The 27,526-nt window shown below is 38.5% G+C and overlaps 1 protein-coding gene across 1 annotated transcript in view; it reads right to left on the reverse strand.

Moving 5' to 3' along the window:
* Positions 1–210: 210 nt before the first annotated feature.
* LOC118993402 (acyl-coenzyme A synthetase ACSM3, mitochondrial-like) overlaps positions 211–27,526 on the reverse strand; it is an 81,087-nt gene continuing 53,771 nt past the window's right edge. Inside the window, 1 exon segment of the mRNA XM_037055782.1 lies at positions 211–508. Within this exon segment, the coding sequence (XP_036911677.1) occupies positions 211–508 (298 nt within the window).

Below are 27,526 nucleotides of genomic sequence, written 5' to 3' on the forward strand. Positions count from 1 at the left end.
GGTTTATAATAGTGTCTTTGGCTTCTTGTGTACTTACGATTTCTCTGTGTAATTAAATTAAGTCTAAGCTTACATTGTTAAGATGCCATACTATTTGCAAATTAGTTTTGACCTTTTTCCAAATTCATTGGCTGCTGTTATATATAGCTTGAGTGACACAAATATGTTATATCGTGTGTGGCACTGCAATTTTTGTCTAAATTTAATGGTTTATATTTGATCCCCTAGACGTATTTCTACAGTTTTAAGGGCATTGCGCTTAGCTTCTAACTTGACATCAATCACACCTTGAGTATTTAAGGCTACCACAGTATTATGAGCTAGGCTGTTAACAAATTCAACATTTTGGATGCTCTGAGTAAATGTGGCAGCAGCTGCAGCTGCTGATGCAAGGCCTGTGACAAGAGCAATGATTCTGACCACAATAAGACCAAGTGTTCGCTTAGAGTGACTTAAGACCTTATGTAATTCTTCAAGCACTTGTAAGCTGGCATCTGCATACCATGATCTAGTGAAATTTACTGAAATTATTATAAAAGGGGGCTGATGAATAAGTAGTATGTCCCCTTCAGAATTATATCTGGACATAGTCAAGTTACAGGTTTCATGGGTCATGGTATATTTCTCATCTTGGTAGGTAATATTAACTTGTCCTGTGAGCATGGCATAAGGCTGTTGGACCCAGACATAAAGGCCATATTGAAATGCCAGACCCAGGTCACCCTTACTAGGTGTGGTGAAATTTATTAAGCATAGGACAGCTCTAAGGAGCCAGATTTTCTTTTGTAATTGGCCTTCCTTGATGGAAAGTACATTACCAACAAATCCTTCAGGGGACATAAGTTGATGATGGGGATGAGATGGATCCATCTTATGTGCCCAGTCATAGAGGGAGAGCCCCATTCTGGAAACCTTGTGCTCAGCCATAACAAGATTGGCACACTCATGCCATGGTGGGAAGCCTCTCATCTCAACATGTGTCTACTTAGGGCAATAGGGCAGTAAGGGATGCTGCTGAGGGACAATCCTAGAAACATTAGGGAATCCCTATTTGGACACTATTTATATATGTTTTCCAGTATCCCAAGGCCCTGTGATATTAGCAATCTTGCTTCCTCCACAGGTAGTTTGGTTTTCTTGTTGTAATAGTAAACACATAGTCTTCTTAGTAGAGGAAAGATGTAAAGATGGGTTGGCACTGAGGCCAGTATAATTAAATCATATAGGTTGGAGAAACAGGACATGCTGAATGTCCCCTCACTACCCAGGTGTTGTTAGTGAACGCAGGAATGAGGGACTTGCCCAAGAGACTGGATTGGCTACTGGTGGGTCAGGGAGATAGCTGAATAGGACTCTCCTCTACAACTACAAACCTGATATGCCAGAATGGCCAACATTGACACAAACATATTCTCAGGGTTTTTAGATACTCCTTGATGACGGATCATTTTGTCGGCTCATCTACATGTTTCTTCAACTGTCGGCATATGGGAAGTGTGGCTTCTCAAGTCAAGCACAGTGATCAAGACATCATTGCAGACGGCATCAGTCTCAGCCTCTTGATCTGGAATTTCAAATTATTCACCAGATACATGACAGTGTCTCACTGTTCTCTCAGGCACCGAGATGGGATGATCCACACCTTCTGGAAAGACACAAACATGACCTCTCCCCCACATTAATGCTGGACCCGGGCCCTTCTACATACCAGTGTTTAAATCCTCCCAAAATATTAATCCTACAGGTTTTGCTGTGGCCCCTGGTTGATGCCTCTCTGCTGAAGTCAGTCCTTGTTTATCACTAATTAAAGAACTTAAGGTGTAGAGGGCTAAATTGAGGTGTCTCTTGGGAGAGAAGAGTAAGTCTCCCCCTTTTTGTTTTTCTAGTAACTGTTTTAGCATATTATAGAATCATTCTTCTTTGGCATGTCCTTGTGCATTATAGGGGATACCAGTCTTATGCTGTTTCTGCAAGCTGCAATGAATTTGAGCAGCAAGTTAATTACCCTGTTGTTCTCAGGACACAGTAGCTCCTGGGTTCAGAGTTTGCAAGGAAAGTGTGAAGAATGGGAGGTGGGCTCTGCTTAAATACATTTTAGGCAAAGGTGGTTATGTGCCAAGGGTCTTTTTTGACTTGATTGGTTAACCATTCCCTCTGGAAGAATAGCCAGTCCTTCCCCAAGGAAACAATCAATGTCTACAGGTACTGAGTTAAAAACAGTGCTTAGTCTTTTGTGCACAAGGCCTAGTTCTCCCTGGGAGACAGAACACCTATATTTCATTTTTACAATAAAAGGCCATGGCTCTAGCATAAACAAGGAGGATTCCTAATTTCTTTAACATGTCACACCCCCCAATCCAATTATAGGAATATCTTTTTCAATTAACGGCCACTCTGGGGACCAATATTGGCTAGAAACGATGGGTCCATTTGTTCCTGTGTCTAATAGACCATGGAATTCTTTGTTTTATAATTTTATCATTAATACAGAATTTTTTAGCCGTCGTATGACCTAGCGGTCATACTAGACCATCTTAAAACTAGTCCTACTAGCCCTGGGGGCAATGGCCCACACTCTTGTCATAGCAGTGACTACTTGATTTTGTTCCTTTAAGATAAGTTTCACCATGGTGAGCAGGTCTAGCCCTGTACACTCTCCCTAGTGGTGGCATGGAGATTGGAGACAGGACATTTTCCTGAGCCCAGAACAGCTGTTTGCTGTTGACCCGTGCACTGGCACAATTGATCGAAAATCAAGACAAATTTACATGCCTACCCAATACTTTGGAGAAGAAGGGGCAGGCCACTCTCTCTAGGGGAGACCGCCGCACACCCTTGCCTACAGAGGCTTTTATTGGTTTTTTTTTTTGGTTTTTTTTTTTTTTGCACAGGAGTTCAGGTACAACTTATTAATCATTGTCAGGCATTAAGGACCAAACAGTAGATAATATACAAAGAACTCTTAGCGCTTCTTCTGAGTCAGGGTCTATCATTTAAAAGGCTACAAAAGTTTGGGAAACAAACTAATTTCCTGCTTGGGCCTTTATCATTTAACTAAGAGCATTCTTATCAAAGCAGGCTTCACAGGATTTTACATATCCTTTCTTAGGCCTGATAACCAGGGAGCCCACCCTTTCCAGCACAGGGCTGCACCACCCTCTGTCATTGTTTTCAGGCTTAAGTCAGGCAGAGGAGGCAGATAGCTAGGGAATACTGGGAGACTTCTCAGTAGACAGACTGAGGACTCAGGCTGCATCAAAGCTGAGGGGCAACGGTCCATCACCCTCTTTCTCTATAGCCCCTAAGTCTTTCCCTGGGCCCTCCATGTGATCATGCCTGTCTTAGGTCATTCTGTCCTTGAGGAATCTTACCTGTCATTGGCTAACTGATCAAGCACTGGGGGCCAGTTATGAAAAAAGGAGAAGCTGTGCTCCTGCCAGGGAGATATGCTTTGTTTCTGTAGACCTGCAGTGACTGGCCCAATGTTTGCCATTATGGTAATGAGGGCACTCCTTTTTGGGGAGTTTTTTATTCTTACTATCACACTCTTTTCAAAGGTGTCCTGCCTTGCCACAATTAAAGCATTTGATATTGCCTTTTAAGGCTGCAGCAAATAACATTGCCTTATGTTGTTCTGTTTCAACATTTTGACAGGCTTTGATTTATATCTTTCATTACTAAAACTATATATTTTCCCCAATTTAATTAAAATTCTCAACCTCTAGTGGCAAGTAAAAGTAAGTAATCAGCATGCTTTAGATTGACAAATTTATGAACACATTCATGACTTTCAGAAACAGTTTTTTTTCCACTGGCAAATACATTTACCTTTTTTTTTTTTTTTGGTGATTACTGCATTCCTTGAGTGTGCTCAAAAAGGAGCTGTCTCATTATCTAGTGCCCTTGACAACTTTAGGGAGGCTGGAGAAGAGGGATGGAGGATACTAACCTTGGCACTGCTTTTTCCCAGGACTGAAGCAGTCTCTGGGCCTCCAGGGGGAGGAGTCAGAGTGATTAAAAGACACATTTTCTCACTGTTTTTGTTCCTGAGGTTGTTACTGTATGAGGAGAGTGAGATTTTTTCCTTCTTTAAACAATCGATTTAAATTCCTTTTGAGTAAAATTCTTATGATATAACATTACAGATCTCATTCCATTTACCAGAGGTTTGAAAAACATTTTGAGGCTGAAACTGAGCCATTCCTTTTAAAACAGAAACAACAACAAAACCTGAAGCAAAGACAAAATTCAAACCACGCAGTGTTTTCAAATTAAATCCTCTAAGAGGAGGGAGTGGCACACTAGCCTCAGAATCTTATCTCACACCACCTGGTGGTACAAATGACCCTGACAAAATTTCAATGGCATGAAGCCCAAACAGCAGAGACACTATCTCACACCAACCAATACAGTGAATAACTTCTGGCTTAAATGGCACAGCCCTACCTGCAGAGGCAGAAGATTCTGGGCTTATACAAAACAACAAAATCAAACCAAGTTTTCCAAAAGACAAGAAAGCAAATAGCCCAGGTTCTGTTTATCTAAGGCAAAATGGCAGCAACTGATGTCAATCAGAAGAGGCTTACAGAACCAGCTAGGCAGAGTGAGGACGAGGGAGGGTGAAACCAAAAGTAAAGCAGCCACAAGAGAGGCAGCCCTAGAAGAAATCCCCTTTCCCTTACCGTAGACACAACGGCAGAATAACCAAAAACCTTGTGGTACTGCTGGTCCCTTACCTGGGATGAAAGACATCGAATCCCATCTGTCTAGGTGTGCCTTTCCACAGCAATGGCTCTTAGCCTCTGTTCCAACAGTTTCTAACAATGCTAAGGCAAATGGAGAAGTTGGTCCATACCTGCTGGATACAGTTTTTAGCTCTTTAAGGGTCTTAAAAGAGAAGGGGTCATGGAGTTTCTGAAGCTGATTTACATTATTTGGATCTGGCCTCTCAACCATTGGGTAAAAAGCAAAACCTGTTACATCTTCACCATTTTCATGAGCCTTCTGCAATGCTCTTGGTAAAGCAGATGTTTCTGTGGGCATAGGAACCTCAGACCTGGTCTTTTCCTCAGCCCCTTAGGTTGTGTGGCCTGACTGCAGCCTGAAGGAGGCCCTTGTCCTTCATGGAGAGCACCAATAGTTGGTGCACCAGTCCCTGCATATGGGAATTTTTAGGATCTGGAAAATCGTTATTTTCCTCCTCCTCAGAATCCTCCTCCTCTCTCTCCCTCTCCACCTTCCAAGCTTCCTCCTCAAGCTCCTTAGCATAATCTGGTAGAAAAGGCTCATCATCACACTCAGCCAGGGGTGCCCGCAGAGCCATCAGTGGTTTTGGCAGGAGGGAATTGTACCCTTCCACTGTTGAGGACAAAGTGCCTGCTATTCATTTCTTTACTTCCAGTTTCACCTTCTGTGAATTGAGCGCATCAGGGATGAAAGCCCACAAAGTGAAAGTAAAAATGGGTATTTGCACTGGTCCCTCAGCAGTGTACTGATCCCCCAATTTTTCACCGACCCTTGCTCATGTAATTTCATTAACAGTTTCCTCATCTGCAAACTGAGGGCAAGTCTGCTGGACCAAGTCCAAGAACTGCTCTAATTGAGAACTACACAACTTAGTTCCCCTTTCTGTAAGCGTAGATTAAATCATTTGCACAGAAAGCCACCTCTTGGCAGATCCTGCATTCCCCATAGTTTACACCTGGCTGAAAACTCAAATCGCTTCTCACCTCACTTCAAGACTTGCAGAAACACTTAGGGGTGTCTCCTCACCTGGATTGATGAGTTTCCCCATATTCAGGGCCCTACATTGGGTGCCACTTGCCACAATCAGCACAGAATGGGGGTTCCCAAGTGGGGGCGGTGGAACATGAAGAAAAACACAACACAATTTAAGGAAAAGCCAGGACCAGGTGGGGCATTGTCCTCTGATGGAAAGACAATGAACCACAAACATGGTCTCCACATTTATTTTTTAGGGGTTGGTCAGATAGACCTCAAGGGCATTTTGCAAACTTAGGGAGATGATGCAGGCACAGATTGTTCCATTCCCAGGCTATCTAACCAATACATATGTCTTCTGCAAAAGTTACAGTCACATTCAGCTGAAGCTTGCAGCTATCTATTTCATTCTCAACTCCTGCAGGTTCTGGCTGTATCTGCTTGGCAGATGCAAGTAGTCAAGTGCACCTTTGTCAGGCACTCAACCTTAGTTATGACACCAGCCTTCACTGTCCCAAACATAATTCAATAAAATTGATAGAATTAATAAAATAATTCATTAAGAATGAAATGCAAACTGAATATACAGAAATCTGGTTCATCCATAGCACTAATAAACAGTGAAAGATGAAGTAAAGAAAGTAATACTGCTTACAATTGTGTGGAAAAGAAATAAATGCCTGTGAATTGGAATAAAGAAAGGTAAAGAACCTGTACTATAAAATTTAAAGGACATTGAAGAGAGAAAGTATAAAGAATACACAAAACAGTGAAAGAATAACTCCTATACAATGGGAAGATTAAACTGATAACTACAATACTTCCCAAAGCTATTAGATCAAACTATTTCTCAGAAGAAAAAAAACCTTAAAATTTATATTTAATCACAAATAATTAAATAGACAAACATATTTGGAGAAGAAAAAACAATCCATGTACTCAAATCATACTGTAAAACTATAATAATCCAAACAGAATGGCATTGGCACAAAACAGATGTCTAAATTCATGGAAGAGTATACAGAGCCCAGAATTTAACCCTCTTTCATGAACAGCTAATCTATGAGATAGGAGGCAGAAATATACACTAAAGAATTGAGATACTTTTAAAAAATTGGTCTTGGAAAAGAAAAATTTATGCATGCTGTAAAACTTGTCTGCATTCTTACATCATATACAAAAATAAATCTAAACTGATATCAGCTCTACCTACATCTTTCATATTTTCAACTGACACCAGCCCTTCTTCTTTTCCACCTAGCTCTCTCTGCCTTCCCATTGAAATCAGCACCTCACTGATCCCTGCATCACAGAAAATTCTAGACCACCCATCCCTCTTTGCCTTCTGACTGACTCCATTCCTGTCTATATTCCTTGCATTCCAACTAATGTCAGGCACGGTTAAGTCTCCTAGTTTTTTAATTTATGCTTGTTTTCCTCCTCATTTTGAGTGCTCACTGTTTCCCTATAATTATCTTTCACTCAGCTCCTTTTCCTTCAACAGCTCAGAACCTGAGAACAAGAGTTTGTAAGAACACCTGTGTTTGCTGACTTTCATTGTGGCCGAAGACTGACCTCGCTCAGGTGACACCTCCTTAGGTGACTTTGCAACTTTAAAACAGACATCCACTGTCTCTCAGGCTACTGGCCATCAGTCCCTGCTGTGAAAATTTTTATTCTTCTGAACCTCATATCTCCCTCATGCAATATTGACTGGAAGTAACATGACAAACTTTAACACCTCAGACATTTTTTACCATATAAGTCATAAAGAATACACATCTGATCCAACAGAGAGGCTACATCAACAGCCTTGAGTTCATCTAACCACACACCACATATAAAGAACCTGAAAATTAACACACAGTAAGTACTTCATGTACATTAGTGTTGGTGCTCTTGTCATGAGTTAACCATTGACTTTTAAACCAAATCACTTGTGTTTTGAATGATGCCTTATGGATGGTAGGACATTTCATCACATTTGTCCAAACAGAATGCATGACTATAGTAAACCAAGCCTCTAAGTATATATCAGAGAGAAATAAAGAGAGATAGGTGGGAAAAGAAAGAGAGAGGTTAAAACAATATTAGAGAAATATAAATATAATATTCAAAGAAGTAAATAAGTGAAAAGTGATATTTTGATAAATAATTTTTAAAAATCTTCACACAAAGATATATTTTATTTATTTTTCAGAGAGGGAGAAAGAGAGTGAGAAACAGACAGAAAATAACTGTATGAGGGAGAAACATCGATCACTTGCTTTTTGTATGCCCTCCCTTATCAAGGATTGGACTCCTTACTGGGAACTAAACCAGCAACATATTGGTTAATGGGATGAAGCTGCTACCAACTGAGCCACCTGATCAGGATGACATTATTTTTACTTGGAACATGTATGTCACTTCACATCACATTGGCTTTATTGGGAGAAGCTAGTTCAAAACCATTCAGTGTTGACACAAACATGTTCATATCAACAGACAACATCCATGGGAAACCAATGTAAAGGCTGCTCCCCATGTAATCCAATTTGAGCACAAGGTCTGATTCAAAGTATAACAGGAGTCCAAGGGAAGCTATTTGGTAGAAGTAATTACATTTATGTTTTCTTAACGTTAGCCTCATAAATGTGAATACCAAAAAACTGTTGTCCCTAGTAGTATGACTTTTCCCAAATCATATTGATGAATCTCAGACCTGATTTAATTAGTATTTTCAGCTAGATTTCACTTTTCATTTTTGGAAATTTTACCTTGTCTTAGGTTTTCCACCAAACACATGTAACACTAGCCCACAGTGTTTTGGTTGCATGTGGTACACTTGTGGCAATGTCTCTAGAAAGTTGCTTCAGTCCTCATCCCCAGTGAGCTAGTTGGGTCATTGAAGACTCTAAAGAAATGCAATGGCTCTAAACTGATCAGAAAACAAATGTTTGAGCTCAGCTTTTCCTTCTAAAACCCGGGAACCTTGTTACCTTCCTAGGAATCTGAAAAAAACTGTGTCTGATACATTTGTATATTAATGGAGGTGTTCTGGGTAAGCAGTCAAGAGCCCTGAGAACCTTTAAGCTAAATCTAATTAGAAAACAGCACCCAGGTAATGAAACTTCAAAAAAGTGAGCTCACTTGTTCATTGAGAGTACAAAATATAAGGACTTTGTTAATTAAACACCCACTTTCTAGAGACAGGTGCATATCAAGCTTACATTACTGAAGACAGTTGAGAGAACAAAATGTTTGCCAGTTGTCTCCATATTCTCTCTGTATGTGTCTTTTGAGAAAGGCCATAATAAAGCTGTTTCCCTCACTATAAACAGTGAACCTGGCTTTCCCTCTAACAACCTTGTTCATTCACCTCTGGGTACTCTCAGAAAATTTAGGCCACTACTATGATTCCACATGGACAGCATTGCAGCCATTGCCAATTTTTCTGTTGACTTGTGGGGAAAATATCAGGAGAAGAGGGTGTATTTCCTGGTCAGAAGCAGTTTTTTAGGTATTGGATTCCTGCTAGGTCTGTCAGTTGTGTACCTCAGGTCATGGCTTGCAGAATAAGAATGGAGTGCTGGAGAATATACTAATCTACATTTTTATAATCCTGAGCTACTGAGGTGCCCTTTGGTTTGTTTAAGGTTGGATGTTTATGTAGTTGATCAGAATAAATTTTAACAATTCCTGGTGCTGGTCCATTTGGTGGCAATGCCAAGGCAGCCCCCTGAAGTTACATGACTGAATACCACACAACATCTTTACACAGCTCCACACAGAAACTCATGGTGGAGCACTTAGACAGGTATAAACTCTGTGTAGCCTTAGACAGAGGGCAGCCACACCAAAAACCAATAGTCCAAAACTGTCAGAAGTGATTGTGGGCACAGAAAGTCTGTACAACCCAAATTTTAAGATGACCAGGGCCAGCCCATGTCCCAGACTCCAGTCTATGTGGTCACTGGGACACTCCCAGAGTCTCACACAAGACTTTACACTGTCCCATTCCCAATGGAATCTGAGCCCCAATTCTTTTCACCACTAGCTGCTAAATGAAAGTGCAGAAAGTCAGTATACACATATTTGTGGGACTATTAGAGAAAATGCTATGCTTTTTTTTTTTTTCACAGCAAGCCATAAGCATCTTGCATTTGACTATGGTTTTCACGGAACTCTCTTCCCAAGGTGTTTGTGTAGCAGTCAGCTCCATTGTCCTTTCTGTCCATCTAAGACATGTACAGATTATCATACTTAATTGCATCATTTATACACAAAATGGTAGATGTGATTAAGTTATTGCTGCAGTGATGTGGACACTGACAAGCAGTGTCCGTGGCATTGTGGATGAGATGAGATAAATTCACACAGACTACCAATTCCTGTGGAAGAAAAGGGAGAGCATGGCTACTCTCTTAAGGGGAGAGCACACTGACCCTTGCCTTGACAGGCTTTTATTGGCTTTCCAATAGCATACATCAAAGAACATTTTTATTCATTATACTTAGGTTTGCTTTAGGTAATTACTTTTTACACATAGCAATGGAAAGTATGTTACTGATTACTTCTTACAGAATAACAAGGAAAACATGTTGCAAATGCAAGGGAACCATAAGAGTAATTGGTCTGGTTACAGTTCATTCCTTGGGAGAATTAGCACAGACTTCAGGAAGTTACTTTAAAGATATACAGTAAACATTTTCTGCCTCAATTCAGCGTGACGGAGTTTTAGCAAGAGCAAGTCACAAAGCAGCCTAGATGTAATGCAGGACTGATTTTCCATGGGAGAACTGATCCATGGGTTTGGCATTCTCTGTGCCACCACATGCCTATTGGGCTTTTCAATAGGGCTGAGCTACATTTGCCATCCCACGCAGACAGGTTCCTTATACAGAAGTTTTTTTGCAACTTGTCTCATAACAAACCTGGACCCCCAAGGTCAGAAGCTGCGACCTCACTTCTTTCCTGAATTCCCACAAGGGAGGGCATTTTTCACAGGGTTATATTCTAACAATGGCAGTAGAACATGACTCGGTTCCATTCCATTGTCATGTCTGTAGTTCTGCCAAAATTATCTAAATTGTCTCCTCATAAGAAATATTAGTTTGGCCCTGGCTGGTGTAGCTCAGTGGATTGAGCGCAGGCCTGTGAACCACACGATCGCGGTTCGATTCCCAGTCAGGGCACATGCCTGGGTTGCAGGCCCGTTCCCAGGAGGGGACTCACAAGAGGCAACCATACATTGATATTTCTCTCCTTCTCTCCTTCCCTTCCTCTTTAAAGATAAATAAATAAATATTAAAAAAAGAAATATTGGTTTGTTTGTGCTGTCAGAATGTAGTGCTATGTTAGTGGGTGTAAACAACATGCTTTTTAACTTACAGTTCCACAAGCTCAAATTTTGAGATCACGTTGTGGGCTGTATTCTTTTCTCCTGAGGACCTTTTCTCTATCTTGCAGGTGAGTGTGTTTTAACTTCTTGTTCCAAGGTGTTTCCTCTATGCTTCACAGTGTCCTGACCATTGGGTAAAAACTCCACTTTTACTTGATTAGGACCCCCCAAATTAACTCACTTAACATTATTCACCTAAAAACTATCAATCTAAATACAGGCACACTGTGAGGTAATAGGCCTTTACACTTTAAATTGTGAATTTGGAAAACACATTTGAGCTCTTAACACATGCCACAGCTTGACTAAGAAGACTTACACAGAAATGAGGCTGCAGGTAGAAAGATACGTGTATGCCATATATTCATGTGTTTTATAGCTACAGCCAAATTTGAACCAAAAATTCTATCCCAGTGATATTTCCACCAACACTCTCTGATGGTGGTTGTTTTTGAATCAAGCCTTACTTGCAAGTTATAATTGTTCCAGACTCAGTCCTTATGCTGTCAGGTTGTCCAGTGCTATCACAATTGTCATTGAGGTGCACTATATATTTTTTACCAATATTTTGTGTCAGATGTCAGCCATTTACCAGTGATGTGGATTTTTTATTTTACAAGTCATGTGATCAGATACTGTCCCTGGGAAGGGCTATATTTCTTCCTTAAATCTCTATTTGTCTTTTTTCTAAGTCTCAAATTTCTACAATAAAGGCTTCAAAACTTGATTAAATAAAAAAATCACTGTCTTTTTAAAAGAATCATGTGGATTCTTTTCATGCATGTTTCCTGTACACTGTCGTTAAATGGTAGAGGCATAAAATCCTCCAGAAAGTGTCCTTTCATGTCAGGGGAGTCCAAGGCTCAGTAGCTCGGAGGTAATGTGGTGTTGCCAGACTTTTGGCCATTCCCAGTACTGGCCTGAAAGAACTTAGAACCTATTACATATTTAAGTCTGTGTATTCCTATTCCTGCATTAGGGGTTTTTGTCATGGAGTCATTGGGAAAATGCTCTTTATACAGATTATTCATACTTCGGAACAAGGGAGATATCTTGTTTCTAAGCTAAAAAAATGCCTTGAAAAGAATGATCATATAATTCCTCTTGATCAACTATCTCATGATAGTGCATTTAAAGGTCAGAAATTGTTCCAGTCAGGGCACTGTGTCTCGATACATGTATCCTTGTAGAACTCTGAGTGTGTGTAGCAGCTCCACATGGTCATTCTTTTTGTGATTTTTGGTGATGTACACATTGTGTCCCTTTGTGTTTAATTAAATATGAAGGTGACATCATATTGTCACCTTGAGGATACTGTAGAATACGTAACACAGAGTATTTTCATAATGTCCATGGTGGCAGCCCACCCCTGTCAAAATATTTTAGAAATGATGACACACCCCTTCATTTGTCTGGTATTTAGTATAGTACAATATCTCTTAGACCAGCTTTTTACTATGTGAGCATTGGCCATGTGCTTGGTACCTTGTGACTCTTCCAAAAAAACAGGTTGTGTCCTAGTAATATCCCTTATATCTCTGACACTCAGTTTGCTTATATACAAAGTGGGCATTAGAAAGCAAACCTTGTATTATTCTGGTAGGATCAACTGCATTACTGTGGCAAGTGCTTATCTATTACTTGGTCTTACAGTGAGCTTGCTAGACCTGCTGTGAGTTTTCATCTAAATAAATTTTCATTCACCCATGAAAAATTTCCTGTCTTCTTCCTCACTGGATTGTGGACCCTGTGTTTGAAAAAGTGGTAGAATGCAATTTTTATTGAATTTGAGATGGTTTCCATGTGGTCTTTATTTTTAAAATTTGTGGCTAGATAAGAGATCTATCAGGGCAGTAAATATGTGTGACACCCACTGAGATAATGAATACTATTTTGGATGAGGCGCACTCATTCAACTATATATGATACATCTGATGTATTGTTACCATTCAAGTCCAGACAGATTCATGAGATTCTGGCAGATGGAAGACTATTGATGGAGCTGTTGGGAGGTCTGACATGCCATTATTCAAGGGTAGGCAAAGCACACATGCTGCCAGGTGTGTGTCCCACTGTGTGGCACCTGCCCCCTCTCTGTGGCTAGCCAGGGTGGCACCCAGCACGAACCACTGCATATCTCTCATCGCACAGCTTGGAACCCTGAGGGAACACTTACATTGTTAAATACTAGATTATAGAAAAACCCACCAAGGTGCCAACAGAATTATGCAACAGAGTTTCATACTACGCATGTGAGTCCACTCAAGGCTATTCTCAAGTTTATGGGAATCTGCTTCTCTTAGTTGCCCAGATACCTGGTTGAGGAAACCAGACTGCCTCCCTTTACTCTAAAACTGGCCCAAGTTAAAACACAAAGAGACTTAAGCATTCTTGGCCTCAGTTGAAAAGTAGGAAATATAGGCAGAAATGAAGTCAGTTCAACAGCAAAAAATAGTGGGTGGATCTAGAAATATCTGTGAAGCAGGGAATGATGGTGTGCTAACTTCTATTGGAAAGCAAACGTGGGTCAGAGAGAAGCTGGGCTGGCATCAGTTGAAAATGTAGAAGAGGTTGGAGAGGCTGGTATCAATTTAAGCTTAATTTGAGTATGATGTAAGAGAGTGTCCAGTTTTTGTTGATGACATATATTTTATTTAGCCAGGATGAGCTATTGAAAAGTCTGTCAACTCAGCCATGTATATCTTTACCTTCTCTGTCATACATTAGTTGTTCATGCAAGAGTGTTTAATCCTGGGCACTCTATACTTATCAATGTCTTAAGTGTCTGTTTTCTGCCAATACCTTTCTGTTTTGCTTATTGCAGCTTTATAGTATTGTATGAGAACATGGGGAGTGATATCTATACCTTTTCTGTTTCTTCTCTAGATTTATTTGCTTCTTTAAGGTATTTGTGAGAAATACCTTATGCGCTTTTCTGAGAAAATTGTGCATACTACTTTGATAAGATTTTCAGTTGAACCAATAAATTGCTTTGGGAGATATTATAATTATAACAGTTTAATGTTTCCAATATATAGGAATGTTTTTTCTTTCCATATTTTGGTATTATCTTCAATTTCCTCAATATCCTATAATCTTGAGAGTACAGATCTTGAACTTCTTAGCTGATGTCAATTCAGAGGCATTTATTTATTTTTATGCAAATGTCAATGGGATTACTTTCTTTACCTCTTCTTCCTGTGTTTATGATTATATATGAATGTGACAGGTTTCTGTACAGTTAGCTTTTTTTTTACTAAATTACTTTATTAATTTAGCTTTCTTGAATTCTTTAAGAAATTCTATATAAAATGTCATATCACCTGCAAATAGTGACAGTTTTAATTCTTTTATGTTTAGATGTATTTTGTTTATTTATACCCTCTGATTTCTAGTTTAGTTATTCCAGTCTATATCAAATGATAGTAATGAGAGTGGACATTATCTATGTTTTTCATTTTTAAGAGAGCACTGTCTTCATATCACAATGTGGTATACACTTAGTTTTGAGTTTGACATATATAATCTTTGTCAAGCTTAGATATTTTTCCTTCTGTGAGGGTTCTTGGAAATATTTTTTATCAGTAATGTATATAGTATTCTATTTCTTTTTTCCATATGTCTTGAATATTCACATGATTTTTTTCTAGAGATTTTTTCTTTTTATTTAATTATTTTTCAAGTACAGTTTTTTGTCTTTTACTCCCATCCCAGCCCCCTCCCCGTGCTCCCCACCTTCCTCCCATTTCCACCCCCCTTAGTTGTTGTCCATGTGTCCTTTATACAAGTTCCTCTAAATCCCTCCCCCTTTCCCCCTGAAATTCCCTCCCCTCTTTCCTCTGGTCACTGTCCCCCTGTTCTCTATTTAAGTGTCTTTGCTTTTATTTTGCTTGCTTGTTTGTTGTGTTGTTTAGCTTGCTGTGAAAGTTGAGATCATATGGTACTTGTCTTTCATCACCTGGCTTATTTCACTCGGCATAATGCTCTCCAGTTCCTTCCATACCGTTGCAAAGGGTAGGAGCTCCTTCTTTCTTTCTGCTACACAGAATTCCATTCTGTATATGTATCATAATTTTATGATCCATTCATTTAATGACGGGTACCTAAATTGCTTTCACCTGTTGGCTATTGTAAATTGTGCTGCTATGAACACTGGGGTGCAAAGGTTCTTTGGAACTAGTGTTTTAGGGTTCTTAGGATATAATCCCAGCAGAGGACTTGCTGGGTCAAGAGGTAGGTCTGTTTTTAGTTTTCTTAGAAAATTCCATACTGTTTTCCATAATGGTTGTACCAGTCTGCAATCCCACCAACAATGGATTAGGGTCCCCTTTTCCCCACACCCTGTCCAACATTTGTTGTTTATTGCTTTGTTTATGATGGCCATTCTGACTGGTGTTAAGTGGTATCTCATTGTGGTTTTAATTTTCATCTCTCTAATAGTTAGCGATATTGAGCATCTTTTCACATGTGTCTGGATCCTCTGTATGTCCTCCTTGAAGAAGTGCCTGTTCAAATCCTTGCCCATTTTTTAATTGGGTTGCTCATCTTCTTTGAGTAGAGTAGTGTGAGTTCTTTGTATGTTTTGGAGATTAAACCTTTGTCTGAGGTATCATTGGCAAATATGTTTTCCCATACAGTTGGTTGTCTTTTCATTTTAATACTGTTTTCTTTAGCCATGTAGAAGCTTTTTATTTTGATGAGATCCCATTTGTTTATTCTTTCCTTTATGTCCCTCACTCTAGGGGACATATCAATAAAAATGTCGCTGGGTGCAATATCTGAGATTTTCCTGCCAATGTTCTCCTCTAGGACTTTAATGGTGTCACGGCTTATATTTAAGTCTTTTATCCACCTTGAATTAATTTTGGTGTATGGTGTAAGTTGGTGCTCGAGTTTCATATTTTTGCATGTAGCTGTCGAGTTCTCCCAGCACCATTTGTTGAAGAGGCGATCTTTACTCCATTTTATGTTACTGCCATCTTTGTCAAATATTAATTGATTGTAGAGAGTTTGGTTTATTTCTGGGCGCTCTGTTCTGTTCCATTGGTCTATGTGCCTATTTTTATGCCAGTACCAGGCTGCTTTGATTACAGTGACCTTGTAATACAGTTTGCTATCAGGTATTGTGATCTCTCCTACTTTGTTTTTCTTTCTCAAAATTGCTGCTGCTATTCGGGGTCGTTTATGGTTCCATGTAAATTTTTGAAGTGTTTGTTCTATGTTTGTGAAATATGCCATTGGTACTTTAATAGGTATTGCATTGAATCTGTAAATTGCTTTGGGTAGTAGGGACATTTTGATGATGTAAATTCTTCCAATCCATGAACACGGTATATGTTTCCATTTGTTTGTATCTTCTTTGATTTCTTTTTTTAAAAAATATTTTATTTATTTATCTTTAGAGGGGAAGGGAAGGAGAGAAGGAGAGAAATATCAATGTATGGTTGCCTCTTATGAGTCCCCTGCTGGGAACTGGCCTGCAACCCAGGCATGTGCCCTGACTGGGAATCGAACCCGATTGTGTGGTTCACAGGCCTGTGCTCAAGCCACTGAGCTACACCAGCCAGTGTTTCTTCCTTGATTTCTTTCTTCAGTGTTGTGTAGTTTTCTGCATACAGGTCTTTTACCTCCTTGGTTAGGTTTATTCCCAGATATTTTATTTTTGTTTTTGCTATACGGAATGGGATTTTTTTCTTGATTTCTCCCTCTGCTGTTTCATTGTTGGTATACAAAAATGCCTTTGATTTCTGGATATTGACTTTGTATCCCACTGTTTTCCCAAATACATTTATTATTTCAAGCAGTTTTTTGGTAGAAGTTATAGGATTTTCCATGTACACTATCATGTCATCTGCAAACAATGCCAGTTTTGTTTCCTTCTTTCCGATTTGGATGCCTTTTATTTCCTTTTCTTGTCTTATCACTGCAGCTAGAACTTCTAATACTATATTGAATAGAAGTGGTGAAAGTGGGCAACCTTGTCTTGTTCCTGATCTTAGTGGAAAGGNTATAGGATTTTCCATGTACACTATCATGTCATCTGCAAACAATGCCAGTTTTGTTTCCTCCTTTCCGATTTGGATGCCTTTTATTTCCTTTTCTTGTCTGATCACTGCAGCTAGAACTTCTAATACTATATTGAATAGAAGTGGTGAAAGTGGGCAACCTTGTCTTGTTCCTGATCTTAGTGGAAAGGCTTTTAGTTTTTGCCCATTGAGTATAATGTTGGCTGTAGGTCTCTCGTATATGTCCTTTATTATATTAAGGAATGCTCCCTTTATTCCCACTTTGCTGAGTGCCTTTATCATAAATATGTGTTGTACCTTATCAAAAAGCTTTTTTCTGCATCTGTTGATACCAAGCATTTTCTCTGATCACAAGGGGCTGAAATTGGAAACCAACCTCAAAGGAAAAGACCCAAAACACCCAAAATCATGGAGACTGCATGGTATGCTATTAAACAATGAATGGGTCAAGAATGAACTTAGGGAAGAAATAAAAAAGTTTCTGGAAACAAATGAAAATGAACTCACAACAACCCAAAACATATGACACACAGTGAAGGCAGTCCTGAGAAGGAAGTTCAGAGCCATACAGGCTTACCTAGAGAAAATAGAAACATTTCAAGCAAGCAACCTAACCTGACACCTGCAAGAACTCAAGGAACAACAACAAAGACAGCCCAGCGCAAGTAGAAGGAAGGAAATAACCAAGATCAGAGCAAAATTAAATGACATAGAGACTAAAAGCACAATTTTAAGGACCAATGAATCCAGGAGTTGGTTTTTGAAAAGATAAACAAAATAGACAAGGCTTTAAGTAGGCTCATCAAGAAAAGAAGGGAGAGGACCCAAATAAACACAATCAGAAATTAAAGAGGAGAGATTACAACTGATACCACAGAAATAGAAAGGAATGTAAGAAATTACTATGAAGAATTGTATGCCAAGAAATTTGAAAACCCAGGTGAAATGGACAAATTTCTAGAAAAATAGAATCTTCCAAAACTCATTGAAAAGGAAACAGAAAACCTGAACAGGCCAATTACAGCAGATGAAATTGAAGAAGTAATCAAAAAACTCCCATCACACAAAAGCCCTGGACAAGATGTTTCACAGGAGAATTTACAAAGCTTTTAAGGAAGAGCTAACCCCTATTCTTCACAGACTATTCCAAAAAATCCAAAGGGAAGGAAAGCTCCCCAACTCTTTTTATGAAGCCAGCATCATCCTAATTTCAAAGCCAGATAGAGACATAACAAAGAAAGAAAACTTCAGGCCAATATCGCTGATGAACATAGATGCTAAAATCCTCAATAAAATATTGGCAAATCGCATCCAACAATACATCAAAAAGATCATACACCACGACCAAGTGGGATTCATCCCAGGGATGCAAGGATGGTTCAATATTCACAAATCAATAAACGTAATACATCACATAAACAAAAGCAAAGACGAAAACCACATGATTATGTCAATAAGTGCAGAAAAAGGTTTTGATAAGATACAACACCCATTTATGATTAAAAAACACTAAAAAAAGTGGGAATAGAGGGAGCATTCCTCAATACAATAAAGGCCATATATGAAAGACATACAGCCAACATCATACTCAATGGGCAAAAACTAAAGTCTTTAACACTAAGATCAGGAATAAGACAAGGGTGTCCACCTTCACCTCTTCTATTCAATATAGTATTGGAAGTTTTAGCCACCGCAATCAGACAAGAAAAGGAAATAAAAGGCATCCAAATTGGAAAGGAGGAAACAAACCTGGCATTGTTCGCAGATTACATGATAATGTATATGGAAAAGCCTATAGCCTCTACCAAAAAACTGCTGGAACTAATAAATGAATTTGGCATAACAGCGGGATACAAAGTCAATATCCAGAAATCAAAGGCATTTTTGTATACTAACAATGAAACAGCAGAGGGAGAAATCAAGAAAAAAATCCCATTCCGTATAGCAAAAACAAAAATAAAATATCTGGGAATAAATCTAACCAAGGAGGTTAAAGACCTGTATGCAGAAAACTACACAACACTGAAGACAGAAATCAAGAAAGACACAAATAAATGGAAACATATACCGTGTTCATGGATTGGAAGAATTAACATCATCAAAATGTCCCTACAACCCAAAGCAATTTACAGATTTAATGCTATGCCTATTAAAGTGCCAATGGCATATTTCATAGATATAGAACAAACACTTCAAAAATTTACATGGAACCATAAAAGACCGCAAATAGCAGCTGCAATTTTGAGAAAGAAGAACAAAGTAGGAGGGATCCCAATACCTGATATCAAACTGTGTTACAAGGCCACTGTAATCAAAACAGCCTGGCACTGGCATAATAACAGGCACATAGACCAATGGAATAGAACAGAGAGCCCAGAAATAACCCCAAATCACTACAGTCAATTATTATTCAAGAAAGCGGGCAGTAACATAAAATGGAGTAAAGATTGCCTCTTCAACAGATGGTGTTGGGAGGACTCGACAGCCACATGCAAAAAATGAAACTCGAGCACCAACTTACACCATACACCAAAATTAATTCAAGGTGGATAAAAGACTTAAATATAAGCCAGGAAACCATTAAAGCCCTAGAGGAGAGCCTTGGCAGGAAAATCTCAGGTATTGCACCCAGCAATATTTTTACTGATATGTCCCGTAGAGTGAGGGACATAAATGAAAAAATAAACAAATGGGATCTCATCAAAATTAAAAGCTTCTGCATGGCTAAGGAAAACAGTATCAAGATACAAAGAGAAGCAACAGTTTGGGAAAACATATTTGCCAATGATACCTCAGACAAAGGTTTAATCTCTAAAATATACAAAGAACTCACTGGACTCCACTCAAAGAAGATGAGCAACCCAATTAAAAAATGGGCAAAGGATTTGAACAGACACTTCTCCAAGGAGGACACACAGAGGATCCAGAGACACATCGAAAGATGCTCGATATCTCTAGCTATCAGAGAGTTGCAAATCAAAACCACAATGAGATACCACTTAACACCAGTCAGAATGGCTACCAGAAACAAAGAAACAAACAACAAGTGTTGGAGAGGTTGTGGGGAAAAGAGGACTCTGGTCCACTGTTGGTGGGATTGCAGACCCGTACAACCACTAAAGAAAACAGTATGGAATTTTCTAAGAAAACTAAAAATGGACATGCGTTTTGACCCAGCAATTCCACTGCTAGGAGTATATCCTAAGAACCCTGAAACACCAATCCAAAAGAACCCATGCACCCTGTTGTTCATAGCAGCACAATTTACGATAGCCAAGAGTTGGAAGCAACCTAGGTGCCCATCGGTCAATGACTAGATCAAAAAACTATGGTATATTTACACAATGGAATTCTATGCTGCAGAAAGGAAGAAGGAGCTCCTACCCTTTACAACATCATGAATGGAACTGGAAAGCATTATGCTGAGTGAAATAAGCCAGGCGGTGAAAGACAAATACCATATGATATCACGTTTAACAGGAATCTAAACAACAAAACGAACAAGCAAGCAAAATGTAACCAAAGACACTGAAATGCAGAGCGTGCTGACGGGGTCCAAGGGGGAGAGGGGAGAGAATCACAGGGGAAAAGGGGAGGGACTCACACGAACAAGTATAAAGGACACATGGACAATAATTAACGTGGGGGGTGGAGATGGGAGGGAGGTGGGGAGCACTTGGGGGGGCATGGCTGGGAATACAGGAAAAAAACTGTACTTGAACTAGAGTTAAATAAATTAAAAAAAAAAAAAACTAACCCAGAACTCTTGAGAATAAGTGTCATCATCTGTGAATTGAAGTCAGAAATCTTCAAGATCAATTCCTGCAATTCTGCCATCTTGAAAAAGAGGAGTCATTTCCCTTGTATCCCACACTGGGCTTCTCAGGCTAATCACTTCTGATCAACCACAGCTGCCCCTAAGAGAGCACCACCCATCCTCTCAGAAACCCAGGTATTGTGGACTCATGGAGGTCTTGCAGTCCAATGGGAGTTTATTTCCTTCTTTGGGAAATAGAAACATGCATTTTTATTTCTCAAGTGTATGTTGAGAATGTTCACTTATCTTCCACTTGGACATAGAAGTCTGTATTATAGCGGTACACTGTGCAATGTTTGGGCATGTGCTTATCAACCATCTAAGACTCTTCCTTTGTCCAGTATAGACATTGCTCTGAAGCCACCGCTCTATATTGTCCCTTCATTTAAACTGATTACCTCACTTTCTGGCTATATTATGTGTTTGTGGTGGGAAAATGCCCCCAGGTTGCAAACAGTTTATTTTTAATTGTTATATATACATAGTGATTTATGTTTAGTTATTATGAAGCTGGTTTATACTTGTATTGAGGCAGTCTCTCTGAAGCCTCTGATTTGGATGCAAAATGAAAACAGTGCTTTATTTGGAAGGTGAACTACTGTCATTGTTATTTCTGACTCTATATTTAAGAAGTAAGGGTAACATCGACAGAATCAAGAGATCCTGAGCAAGAGACCTCTTCTCCTTCAGCCTCAAATATAGAGGGGAAATTTTGAATCTATATGTTCTTTATCTGTACTCCTTAAGTGAATGTGAGTATAACTTCCACTATGTGTGATATGCTTCTGGAAAATAAAATAAACCATAGAGAGGAATTTCACTGTATGAAATTACTGAATTAGAAAGAGAATCTGTGCCACAGTAGTTAATTTTCTTTTGTATTTAGGTATCAGTAATCAGAAGACAGATAAAATGTTTAGATAGTTGCCTATATATTGAAGTAAAATATTTGAGATAGAAATGAAAAAATACCTTAAGTTATGTGCTATAGAATAAACAATGGAGATGTTATTAAAACTACAGTTATGTAGCCCTTGCTGGCATAGCTCAGTGGATTGAGCTTGGGCCTGCGAACCAGACGATCACGGTTCGATTCCCAGTCAGGGCACATGCATGGGTTGCAGGCCGGCTCCTTGCAGGCTAACTACCAGCAGGGGACGGACAAAAGGCAACCATACATTGATGTTTCTCTCCCTCTCTCCTTCCCCTCTAAAAATAAATAAATAAATAAATAAACAAACAAATAAATAAATAAATAGATAAATAAAATCTTTAAAAAAAAACTACAGTTATGAAAGAAGTCCTGGGTAAGAGAGATAATGGGGAATGTGTCTTTTATTCTAATTGAACATGTTGAATCCACTTGTAGATAGTTGATCACAATTGCTATAGTTTGTACCAGGTGCAAAACACTGTAAAAGTTGTACATAAAACAATCCTAGATAAGACTTCTGATACGTTTCCCTCTGTGTGGCAGCATGTGGTAAAGGTTACAGAGCTGGATTCTTATTTCTTCTGATATCTGTGTCTTTTGTTCTTTATTTCATATAAAATTGAGGAAAGACAGCACCCAAGGTGTATAGCAGAACAGACAGGGCAACCTAGATGTTTTTCGTACAACTTGTGAATCCTTTTGTTGTCCCTTTTGTTGTTTGTTAAACAGAAGAAAAGAAATGATGGTTCTCAGCAGCTTTCATTTTTTCTTTCTTTTATTTTTCCTATTGGATACAATCCTTTTTATCAAAAACATTTCCTTTTTTATTCTTTACTCTTCTTTTTTTGGGGGGTTCTTAGGATGGCATGATGGAGAATTCTGTTCAGGACACACAGGCTATGCAGTGAGATGATAAAACATTTGAAACACTTGTCAACTGGAGCAGTGTTTGAAGGAGTTTCTTACTTAGACTTTCTTCTGACACTCGGGGGAAAGAAGCATAACCTTGCACAGAAGGAACACTCAATCACCACAATTATGGTTTTGCAAGGTTCTACACCTTGCATGCAATGGCACTACAAGAACCTACAATTTGTCAACGTGTAGCGTGGGTACCAGACAATTCTGCCACCTTCCCACACTGGGACATTAGGCAGAACCTGTGATGATCCTAGAAGAATTATTCTCATCCACCTTTCTACTGGACCAGAGTAAAGCATTTCTAAAAAAATACCCAAAGGAAAGTGATACTTTAATAATACAAATATTATCCATTAATATGATTTTTCAGGCTCCAGTGGATGTGCTGTAAAGTTACCAAAACCTGATATTTAAAATGAAAAATGCATCCTCATTTGCACCTACATGCAGTTGAGTTTGTGTAAGGGGGGAGGTGGTGCAAGTCCATAGTGACTGTAAAGTTTTAGGATACTGGAATACTCATCTTGTGTTAAAGGAAGACTAAAGCCAGTAGGTGTAGCCATCACATGGAAATTTTTTCAGCAAAAGTTTTCATATCCATGTGGTATGTTGCTTTTTATTTTCTCAATAATTGTTGCCAAGCCCCAAGCCACACAGGTTTTTCAATATCACTATAAGTCCCAAAACAACAGATGCCCTCTCTAAGTTCTGAATAACAAAACAAATAGATTTCTCAAGACAAACATGAATTCTCATGCTGTTAACAATGATTGTATTGCTAGGCAATTTCCAGCACAGTAGGCAAGGCAAGGCAACAAGAACAGCTCAGAAAACTCTGGTTTTGTTGCAGACTTTTGGCGCAATGCTTGTATGACAAACTATTGATACATCTAAAAAAATTCCTCGACAGTCATAATTGGATAATACTTCCCCAGTCACTAAACTCAAATTATACATTGAAAACACAACCTTTTTAACCTTGTGTTCATCTTTTTCTACACACATGTTCTAAAAGCCTGTCAGTTTTATGGTGAGCTCAAGGTGCTAATTCTTTGGTGGTTCGAGGTGCTGTTGTTTACAGTAGATACCTCCCTGGTTCACTGAGTGTGAAAATGACAATGGTTGGACCCTAAGGGAGGGTACTTACCTCCTGAGTCCACCAGAAGTGTCCCATATTGTCCATAGTACTGAGTTTCCACGTGGAACTATTTACATGACTAGCTATCCAACCACCTACGTGGCATTCAATACCATTCAACATATCCTAGTGCAACATTTTGCTATGTGAACAACGGGCACCTTCTCAACAAAAACTGACTCTGCTTACCTCAAGATTGTGTGTTGGGAATATCCCCTCATTGTCATGGGCTTTAATTGGCTTATGAAAAGGAGATATTAGTAAATTAATCTGAAATTATATTATTATCGTATTATAATACAATGAGTGGATAATATTATTGTATCGTAATACAATATAATACAATTATATTGTATTATAATACAATATAATATCAATGATATGATATAATTGATATTATAATATTAATTTTATTGTTGATATTAGTAAATTAATCTAGCATAACACCAGCCATGACAGGTTACTTCTCTGGTGTCTAGTGCTCTAAAAGATACAATTGGACCTGCTGTCACTGTTCAGGTCCATTGTCTGGTGTCTAGTTCTCTAGAAGATACAATTGGACTGCTGTCACTGTGACTGCTGTCACTGTTCAGGTCCATGTATTTCTACTCACACTTTGAAAGCCAGCAGTCTATTTCTTCACAGGCCTGTTGACATTCTGAGTCTGGGGATGCACATTGAAAGCAACCTGTCATGTATTCTCACATGTCATCCATGGGGTCCTGATTCTTGTCCTGTGTGTGTGGTCAAATTAGAGATCTCTGAAAGTGGCAATGAAGCTCTAGGCCAACTCAAATATTGGGGATAAATTTGGGTAATTCCTCTTGCAAGAATGCATATGATTCACCTGCTACCTTCAGGCATGTTGTGATTCATTTAGCATTAATCAGTGAAACATGTGGACACAATCCTGGGTTTTAGTTTTAGTCAAAGTGTCAGTGACCTTAGACATCATTAAAGTCTCTTTTTTGTATGTCACAGATGGTATTCCCAAAGCCTTCTGTGCATCTGGATGCATTTCCAAATGCTGACCTGAAATATGTGTCACAAGACCATGTACAAATTTAATTGATTTTGTATCCATAATAAACTCTTCATATGTCTACAGAAGATGGCTTTGAAAAGAGCATAGAAGTGTATATGAGAAGGGCATGGCATAACCCTGCACTTAGTCTGAGCCATTCTGAAGGTGTGTCCTCTTTTTGTCTTTCCCACTGAAGCAGTTGGCCTAGCCCTGCTGCCCTGCACCCTCACATTTACCATCACTGACCTGTGCCATACAGAGAACTTGTGGCCTGAATTTATGAAGTGAGCTCCACACAGTTAGGTGTGTAAAGACTGATGAGAGCACCCTGATGAGAATGCCTCATTTCCTATTATCAGGGTGTTTTTTTACTCTCCCTGAGCTTAACTGCTACACCTTTGGGAGATATAAAGCACTGGTGAGGCAGAGAATTTCACATTCGGACTTGAACCTGTCCTTGATAAACGATGAAAACTTAAAGTGGAGAATTTGTTGATTGCATTCTCATTTGTAAAGGGGTGTGGAAACAGGGGAAGAAGATGGAGAGGTCTGGGATATTGGGGAGGCATGGAAAGAAGTCAGAAAACTTTACTTTAAAAATTAAAAAAAAAGATAGAAATTAAGTATCTATAGCCTTTTATAGTATAATTTTTCTATGAAAATATGTATGCCTATAAACAAAAGTTGACTGTGAGATGTATCACATTTATTCCTAAGCCCTTAAAAAAGAATAATAATACATAAGACAATCAAAATTTTTAAAAACATGATTAAGAAACACTTAACTCAAAAGGTCATTTTTAACATTTTAGTGAAATATATTGGTGTCACATTAGTGATGAAAGTTAGAAATATTTCAATTGTATAATGCTATAATAAGGCATATGTATATTGCATTGTGCCCACCACACCAAGTGAAGTCACCTATTTCCCATCAAAGTGAAATATGGTATGAGTTGTTTTTGTAGTGTTATTTATTTTTTTACTTTTTCACCTTTTTTATTGTTGTTCAAGTACAGTTCTTATTTTTAAAATACTGTATTGTTAGCCATTTAAAAATTCACCTCGGCCAGGTGGCCAAATTGGTTTAAGTGTTCCACCAAAAGATTGTGAGTTCAATTGGTCAGGGCATATACCTATGTTGCAGGTTTGATCCCCACTCAAGGTGCACAGGAAAGACAACTGATTAATGTTTCTCATATCAGTATCTCTCTCCAACTCTCTCTCTCTCTTTCTCTCTCTGTCTCTCACTCTTTCTCTTTATCTCTCATACTCACTCTCTGAACCTTCCTCTGTTTTTCTTCATTACTCTCTAAAATCAATGAAAAATTTTTTTCAGTTGAGGATAAAAAAATATTTAAAGTGATACTAATGACCTTATCTGCAACATCAGACCAGATTTATATTGAAGAACTTTATAGACTATCAAAAGAAAAACTACATTTTATGCATATTTTTGAGTACATGGAACATTATCTAAGAGAAATCTTGCACAAGGCAACAAATCAAGTCCCAATAAATTCAAAAACATGAAATTATATCTACCATATTATTTGACCCCAATTGAAAGAAACTTGATATCAAGTATCCAGAAAATAAAACAGAAACAACACAAGTAATCGAAGATTAACCATTTTAATCAACCAATAAATTAAAGACACTAACAAAAATACAGAATGTACTTTGAAACACATGAAAATAGAAAAACAAGTAAATCTGAGGCACAGCAAAAGTATTTATATAAGAATATTTATAATTTTAAGGACTCCTCAAAAGGAGAAAATATGAAAAACATATTTCAAATTATTCTTGAAGAAACCAGAGAAAGTACCAAACAATTCATGTAGAAGAATAAATGGAACATCTATTGAAGCACAAGTAAATAAAATTGGGATACAAAGAAAAGGCTAATAAAACTAAGTGCTAATTCTTTGAAAAATTAAAATGTATAACTTCTTGTAACTTGTCAAGAAGGAAAAGACATAAATAAACAAAAGTTTTTTTTAAAGTTTTTAAACTTTTTAAAAGCTTAAAACCACAGATAAGAATCATTAAAGAAAGCTGTGAACAATTACTTGCAATTTTATCCACTCCAACACACACAGGAGCAGTTGAAGTGGCAGGGACTGGTAAGATTCTCACGTGGGATCACAGTCATGGTGTTACCTCTATTGGACTGCCCTGGGCAGCCAAACTGACATGAGGCTTCACACTGCTGACTGACCTCAGGCCTTAAAGAAGTGGATGGAGCCACTGTCTATAGTGGGTGGAACAGTTTTAGTATAAAATTTCCAAATGCCAAGTCTAAGAAATTCTGGAGATGATGGGAAAACATCCTGGTTTCTCAACTCTCTTCTCTCAAATAAGTTAACAGGGGCCAGTTTCAGAAATGCGGTACCCGGTTACCAGACTTCTAATGTCTCTATTTTTTGGTCACCAAAGAAGTCAAGTAACTTCTTTAGCACTCTATTTCATGAGGATTTTCCTTTAAAAGACTTCCCTGTAAGCCACTCGGGGCTTTTACCTGCTTACTTACAACACCTCCATAAATATACAAAAATG

This window comes from Sturnira hondurensis, unplaced genomic scaffold (assembly GCF_014824575.4).
Source record: "Sturnira hondurensis isolate 20B ecotype Veracruz unplaced genomic scaffold, ASM1482457v3 Scaffold0008729, whole genome shotgun sequence".
NCBI lineage: Eukaryota > Metazoa > Chordata > Mammalia > Chiroptera > Phyllostomidae > Sturnira > Sturnira hondurensis.